The 7,276-nt window shown below is 45.4% G+C and overlaps 1 protein-coding gene across 3 annotated transcripts; it reads left to right on the forward strand.

Annotated features, from left to right (window-relative positions):
* Positions 1-192: 192 nt before the first annotated feature.
* CHCHD7 (coiled-coil-helix-coiled-coil-helix domain containing 7) lies at positions 193-6,918 on the forward strand. 3 transcript variants are annotated; one of them, XM_010838975.1, is made up of 4 exons: positions 193-1,073; positions 3,060-3,129; positions 4,689-4,787; positions 5,696-6,918. In XM_010838975.1, exons 2-4 carry the CDS (start codon positions 3,076-3,078, stop codon positions 5,798-5,800), a joined length of 258 nt encoding a protein of 85 aa, XP_010837277.1. In that variant the 5' UTR covers positions 193-1,073; positions 3,060-3,075; the 3' UTR covers positions 5,801-6,918. The 3 variants fall into 3 exon arrangements, with proteins under 3 accessions (XP_010837277.1, XP_010837275.1, XP_010837276.1); XM_010838973.1 differs by lacking the exon at positions 193-1,073 and adding an exon at positions 1,100-1,306; XM_010838974.1 differs by lacking the exon at positions 193-1,073 and having other exon boundaries at positions 2,708-3,129.
* The last annotated feature ends 358 nt before the right edge of the window (positions 6,919-7,276 follow it).

The raw sequence follows: 7,276 nt of genomic DNA on the forward strand, positions 1-7,276 counted from the left end.
GGCACTGGCGCTCTCCCAGGCCCCCGCCCCTCCGCCTTGCCCTCCGCCGCGGCTGCAGAGCTGCGGGAAGAGACTGGCGCGTCCCGGCCGCCGCGGGACCCGCAGTCGCGTCTCCGGCGTGAAGCCGCCTCCACCAGGCCTCGCCTAAGCGCGGGCCTCTTGCCGTTGCGCTTCCTCGTGGCAACGCGGGTCTCCTCGGGCCGGGGGCGAGGGAGGTGCCCCCTGCCTGGGCACCCCCAGCCCTTCCTTCACCCTTACTTCTCAGCCTTTGGAGCGTAATCGCCCTCCCAACCCCCTGCCCGCGCCCCCAGTTCCCTGCGTTTTCTTCGCCCCCTGCCTTCTTGGGTGCCGTCGAAAGTGAGAGCAAGGTGTGTTCACCTGCGCCCACCGCTCACGAGGTTGGACGGGCAGCTGTCGGGAGGCCGCGGGCCTAGGGCTCGCCTCGCTCCGGGATCTCCTCTCGCCTTCCCCGCCCCCTCCGCAAGGCCACCCCGACTTCCTGATCCGCCGCTTGCTCCTAGACATATGTTGAAGGCTCGAATGCCTCGCGGGACGCGTTGCGGATTCCCGACGGCTGCTCCTGCGGTGGGGAGGCCCGCAGCCCTGCCTGGGCTCGGATAGCCTGGAGCGCGGGCGGTGGCGGCGGCAGGGGGCCTTGGACGGGTCAGGAGCTTGCAAAGCTCCCTTGCAAAGCTGCTCCGAGTGGGGACGTGGAACCACTGGATGGAAAGTCGAGAAATACTTTTTAAAGCATTTTGCCCTTTGCAGAAAGAGTTGAGCGCTCTTCCTCAAACGTGCTGTGCTTTTTTGCGCCCCCTCCCTCAAATCGTTGGTTTCTCTCCCACTATCCTCTGCGGACAGAGCTTAGGCACGTTTGTTTGTTACCTTTGGAGAGCAAGTAGATAAGGCCTCCCTAGCGGAACACCCGCTTTCAGCTCGGGTCCTCACTGTAAACTGACATTTCCTCTTCATTTCCAGTTATTACATGTGGATTCGTGCAGAGCAGGTGACAGTCGGAAATCCAAACTTAGATTGACTGGTATTTAGAACCCGGAAGGGAAAGGAAAGGAAAGGTGAATATACTCCTACAGCAAACTTGATTCAGTATATGTGATGTTACCTAGGTGGTGTGGTTTTTAAAGAATTTCTAACCGACGATGGTGATAAAAAGTAGAACACTTTCACGGAAGGGGGGCAACCTGAGTTCAGTCTGCGTCAGATCATTGTTGAGATTACATCCAAGGAGTGTGAACAGTGGAGCAGAGCTCTGTGCTCAGAACACAGGACACATGCAGACAAGAAAACCGTGAGTTCATTTTGTGGCCTCTGTGCGGGAGAGGAAGAAGCTTCTAGGTACAGTTGAACAGCATCTTGAAATTTTCTTCCTGTCAAGAGATTTCTGTTAGCTAGGTGTACTCATGTATTGGTCAATGAAGATCATAAAATAGAAGGATTGCTTACTGAAAGGACCCGGAATGATTAGACTTTTTTCTATCCTTCTTTGCAAAGGTTATCCCCTTTAGCTTGGACATACTGAGCTTGTAAAAGAGAAAGGGAACTAGTTGACTCATGATCCTAGAATACCTCCACTTTTCAGGAGCTTATGGGAGTCTGATTGTTTTTCCTGAATGTACTTTTATTTCTTTTAACATGGCTCATATTTTTTGATGGTCCCATCTTGGGGAGGGAAAGTAGAAACCACTTTGTGCAAAAGTTCAGAGCTCTGTCTAGTTATAACTGACTCAGTTTTTTATTCATTGGTGTTTCAGGTAGGTAATCCTACATTATTTGCTGTCTTCTTTGATCTTTAGGTAAAAGACAGTTAAGCTAGAGCAGGATTCAGGAGTAAGTTCCATAAAGTTAGCGCAGAGCATTTAAAAATATTTGTGGGTGGCTCGTTGATAATATGCCAACGTGTTGAAATAAAGAATTGCGTTTAATTAACAAGTAATTTGAGTTTTTTAAAAAAAATTCTCTTTTAGTTCATTTCTATGATGGTGTCTTTGAAGATAACAGGCATACCAATTTCAGTTAGATTCATTAGAGAGGGCATTTGTCCTGGGAGTATGGGTGACGTACTTGTTATAAGAGTATATGATTTGACTTGGAATCCCTAATTGGCTCTTAAGAACTGTGATCATCTTTAATTGATAAAGGCTCCTCCAAGCTGTATGCCTATAGGGCTTTAGCCAGAAGATGAATGTGCCGCAGTGGTGTTCCCTCACTTCCTTTATCCCTGGAAGTATCAGTTAAATAGAAGATGCTTTTGGGAAGTTAAATTTCAGATTTCTTTTTTTTTAAACTTTTCAAAATGTCCACTGAGCAATAACTTTGGTGTGTGGTTTTTTTTTTTTTTTTTTTTGGTACATTGGTCAACACAGGACAGGCCACAGAGTAGACATTCAGATACTTTAGTTGACTTGCTAAAGTTGGGTTGTACTAAATTATTCCACCCTTATTTTGTGTGCTAATCAGTGTATAATAAGGAAGTAATCATTAGAGTGCATGCTGTATTTTTGTCTTGTTAATACATTTAATTGCTTAGTCTATAGATATTGTTGTCTTTTAGTCCCTGAAAGTCAGTCTGACTCTGCGACCTCATAGACTATAATCTGCCAGGCTCCTCTGTCCATGGAATTCTCCAGGCAAGAATACTGGAGTGGGTTGCCAGTACCACCTCCAGGGGATCTTCCCAGCCCAGGGATAGAACTCTCGTCTGCTGCATTGGCAGGCGGATTCTTCACCGCTTTAGAAATAGGAGTAAACTAAAACTGAATTTTAGCAGAACTGTATTTTTCTCTGAACATTGTAGTTAGATTTCAGTAGAGGCACTTAAACAGTTTAAACAAGGTGTTTGTGCTGAGGCATGAGTCAGTGTAGAGGAGAATCACATCCAAGTCTTCATTCTGAAAATACGGAGAGCACTTGAGTTCCTCACTAGAAAATCTTTAGGCCAGAGTTAACTTTTCAGGTACTGTACTTGTGGAGTTGATGAGGCTTAACTGACTCCTGCATCATCCCCCGTCCCCCGTGTTCCCCTTCCCAACCTCTGCCTGCAGGGAGAAGACACTTAGGATGCCCATGGTGACACGGAGGCTGAGGGATCCTGACGTAAACCCTTGCTTGTCGGTAAGCTGGTTGGCTTTGAATTGTCACAAGTATTACGTTGGAAAAAGAAGCATCTTCTGATTTTGTGGGCATCAGTTTTCTTCAATTCTTGAATAAAGTTATTCCTGTACAAGAAACATTCATGGCCTGTGTATCCTTATTTCACCAGAGCATTTTTAGATATTCATCATTTAGCTGACAAAGACTCATCTCTTTTAAGTTTCCCTAATTGGTAGAGCATACAAGATTTTAGTTGTCACTCTTAACCCTAGACAAGCATGTGCAACACTGAGGAAATTCTTGAGTCCGAACTTGCAAAGTTGGAAAAAGTAGGTATTTTTAAATGGTTACTGAAATTTGTTTTGATAACAATGATTTCATCATGTCCCTGAGACCACCTCGCTGAGAGTGAAGGGCTGATAACTGAATTAGAGTATTTAAAGCCTGAAGGTTTTCACAAGGGTATCATGTAAACAAAATGTTTTGTTGTTATAATAAGCTTTTGTGGCATTTATTTGGTACAATTAGCAGTTCTTGTGGCATTGTCATCCTTCAATAAGGCAGCCATCGGACTGGTGCTATGAAAATTGTATTTCCTGACTCATATGCATTTTCCAAATATACACACTTGTTAAATATTTGGCGTGGAGTATTGGCTTTGTTCTCTACTTGAAATCTGTTTTCAGCAGCTTTCCTAAGTTGCTTTAGATGAACCAAGTTTCTCAGATCTGTGAAGCAAATTACTTGCCCTTAATTTAAAGTTTTCCTTCAGATGACTTCTCAGAATCATGCCTTTTACTCTGAAGTTTGTTGTCCAGTCTGCTTCCAGTTCAGACAGCTAAACTTTAATTCCCAAATGGCAGCTACCCTCCTTTGAACTTGTAGCCCTGTGTAGCTTACTTCAGTTTTGAAGTGATATTAATGATACCTATTAAAATTACTGACATAATAGTGTATTTACTTGCGTAATGGAGTGAATGATAGCCAAACATACGTTGAGATGAATGTCATTAATTTACTTGTTGTAGACCAGTCATTAGCTATTTACTTAGGGTCTGGAAACCACCTTAACATCAAACGTTCAAGTCCAGGTGAGAACTTGGAGGAGTGGAGAGCTGCCCTCTGAGTCAGGAGATGGCATTTGGCTTCTGCTGTGCAGCAGTGAATTTCTTTTTTCTTTTGGCCCTGCTGTGCAGTCTTAGTTCCCCAACCAGGGATTAAATCCAGGCCCCTGGGAGTGAAAGTGCTGAGCCCTAACCCTGGACCCGCAGAAAGCTCCCTGCAGTCATGACTGAGCACATCGAAGTTGCCTTAGCCGCCTCGATAAATGGTTACTGACTGATCTCATTCAGTGCTTTGACTCAAATTCCTGTGAATCAGATACAGAAAAAACTGACCCCAACTATGAAGAGGCAGGTGTTGGCCTTGAGCATAACGGATGCTGGGATAGTTGGAAAGCTAAGTCCGTTTTGAAACTATCTCCAGTTATCTGCTCGGGGGACGCAGCTTCAGAAGTGTGTGTACCTTGTTTTTTAGATGCCACTCTGCCTCCTAAATGCTGCCTGTCTTACATGTTTAAGGAATCGGACGCGTCTACCAGATGCATGGCTGAAAACAACTATGACAAGGAGAGCTGTTCTTCTCACTTCTTGAAGTACAAGAACTGCCGGAAGTTCTGGGTAAGCTTGGCTTGGTCACCTCTGTCAGAACTCATCTGTTATGCATGAGTCTGAAGCCTGAGGTTTGTCAGAACCCACCACCCTTCCTTAGTGATGGCTGTGGGAAGCCCATCTTTCTGACCACATCCCCCGTGTGCCCTCAGGACCCTTGGGCACTCTCGTTGGGTGCCTCAACCCTTCCCACGTGTGAGGATTCAGCTCCAACTGAGGTGGGTCTTCCTACGTGGATCAGTATCTCACCATCATGTTAGTTTTCTAGAGGTGGATGGAATGGCGGGCTTGCCCTGTCACCACTCGTATCCAACTTCTTTTTCTGCCTCCTCCCCCACTGCTGCCCATGGTCCCCATTTTCTCATATATATTGTAATTTCTGCTTCTCTGAGCACCGGCTCCAATGGCTTCCTTTCCCTCTGCTCACTCACTTGTTGTGGTCACCTGTTGGCTCCTTTGGGCAGTTGTTCTGAATTGGTGGGCTGTGCTCCTGGGCTGGTAGTTCAACACTGTATACCCATCCTAGTAACAGGGGGTCATATTATTCCTGTGGGAATAATGGGGCTTCCCTGGGTCAGGAACATACCCTAGAGAAGGAAATGACAACCCACTCCAGTATTCTTGCCTAGGAAATCCCATGGACAGAGGAGCTTGGAGGGCTACAATCCATGGGGTTGCAAAGCAGTCAGACAGGACTTGGCATCTAAACTACCACCACCACCATGGGAATAATCACTTCTTTTTAATGGATGATAATCTCAAAACATTATCTGGAGTCCTAGAATTTATTTTCTGTTTTTTTTTTAACCTGCTCTTTTATGTTTCCTTTTAGAAGACGCAATACCCGATTACTGGCAGTTGATTGGCATTTAGTATATGACTGATTCTGGTTTCTTCTCTTTTGTACATACACACAGAACTCTGTCATGATCCAGAGAAGACAAAACGGAGTGAAGCCGCCCATGCCTACGGCAGCAGAGAGAGACGAGATCTTGGGAGGATTGGGGAAGATGCCCTATTGAGTGTTTGCATTAAAATTATTTATTTAACTTAGGAACAGATAAATATTTTTAATAAGTGGTTACTGCGTCTTCATAAGACTTTTCAGGCCTTACCCAGACAGATCTCGGATTCCTCAGGGAAAGCCCCGTGTCCTCCACTTCTGCTGTCAGTGCCGCAATGAGAGCGGGCCACCCCGGCTCTGCCACGTCCCCGACTTCAGAAGACTTGCTGAATGCAAGGGGGCCTTAGGAACAGCTCAGTGGAGAGTTGAGCTTTTCTGCCGGGTCTCGAGAGAAAGAAGAAAGATGCGAACAAGGGAGGGATTAAGGGGGTGAAAGGGAGGCAGTGTCTCCAAGGAAGAAGTGATGTGCGTGACAGCACGACGAGGGCGGGCTGGAGCCACATGTGGAGAGCAGTGTGTGGACTGTCCTGGAGGGGAGGTGGGGACTGAGTGATGGGGAGAAGACTGGACAGCAAGTCCAGGGTGGATACCCGATGGGCCTCAGTCTCAGGCATGTTACTAAGGTCTCTGCCCTTATCTCACTCCTTTACCTTGGTTTAAAAAGCCTTGGGGAGGCACGGGTGTCTTTAAATGACATACAGAGAACTGGTTTTCTTTATGTTTCCTTAATGATGGGCTTAGTCAAAGGATTCTGAGACTGAAGTCTGTGGTTACTGGACAGCCTTCTAAAGAAAAGGTGGTGCTTTCAGAGGTGGGGTTTCACCTGCAGGAGGAGATGGACAGGAGGGGCTGGGGTTCATCAGGTGATGGCAACACAGGATGAGGCTGGAGCTGAGCTTCATTTTATGATATAAAAGAATATTCAGTATCATAACTGGGGTGGGGTTGTAAAGCAGCTCTCAAACCCACGCCTTTTAAAATCCAGGGTCTTTCATTTACAGGATTGCTTTGTAAAAGACACATTATTTGATCAAATTTCATGTGTATAGAAAGTGAAAACAGATAGTTTGTGTCCCTTCTCTTCATCTGGTCCTGGTGCAGGAGTATTACGACGGCTGCTGACACAAACTGTCCAGCTCGTTGGTCCTAGTCCAAAATCCAGGTCAGAGGTTTTTAAACTATGCAACCTTTATTTTCAAATGTGATTCTCTTTGAATAAAAGGTAGAACTGTTTCAGAAATTCTTTGATTTGTATTGATTGCTGTAAAAATGATGGATTTAGATAGGAGCTGACAAGCAATGAATATTGTGTAAGAAACATTTCAGTACTTCTAGGCTTATTTAAAAGTGGAATTTTAATGTCACCTTTTTAAATGTACATACCAATATCCACATTTATTTGTCCTGGCCTAGCTCTTTTTATTTTTAAATAGCAGGTTTATCAACATGCAGTCTGTATACCATGTAAACCATTTGTTCAAAGTGTACAATGCAGTGGTTGTTATTAATAGTATACTGACAAAGTTGTCATCCATCCCCACCACTGACTTTAGGAGCCGTCACCCCAGAAAGCAAGCCTGTGCCGGTAGCACTC

This window comes from Bison bison, unplaced genomic scaffold (genome assembly GCF_000754665.1).
Source record: "Bison bison bison isolate TAMUID 2011002044 unplaced genomic scaffold, Bison_UMD1.0 scf7180017864108, whole genome shotgun sequence".
Classification (NCBI taxonomy): Eukaryota; Metazoa; Chordata; class Mammalia; order Artiodactyla; family Bovidae; genus Bison; species Bison bison.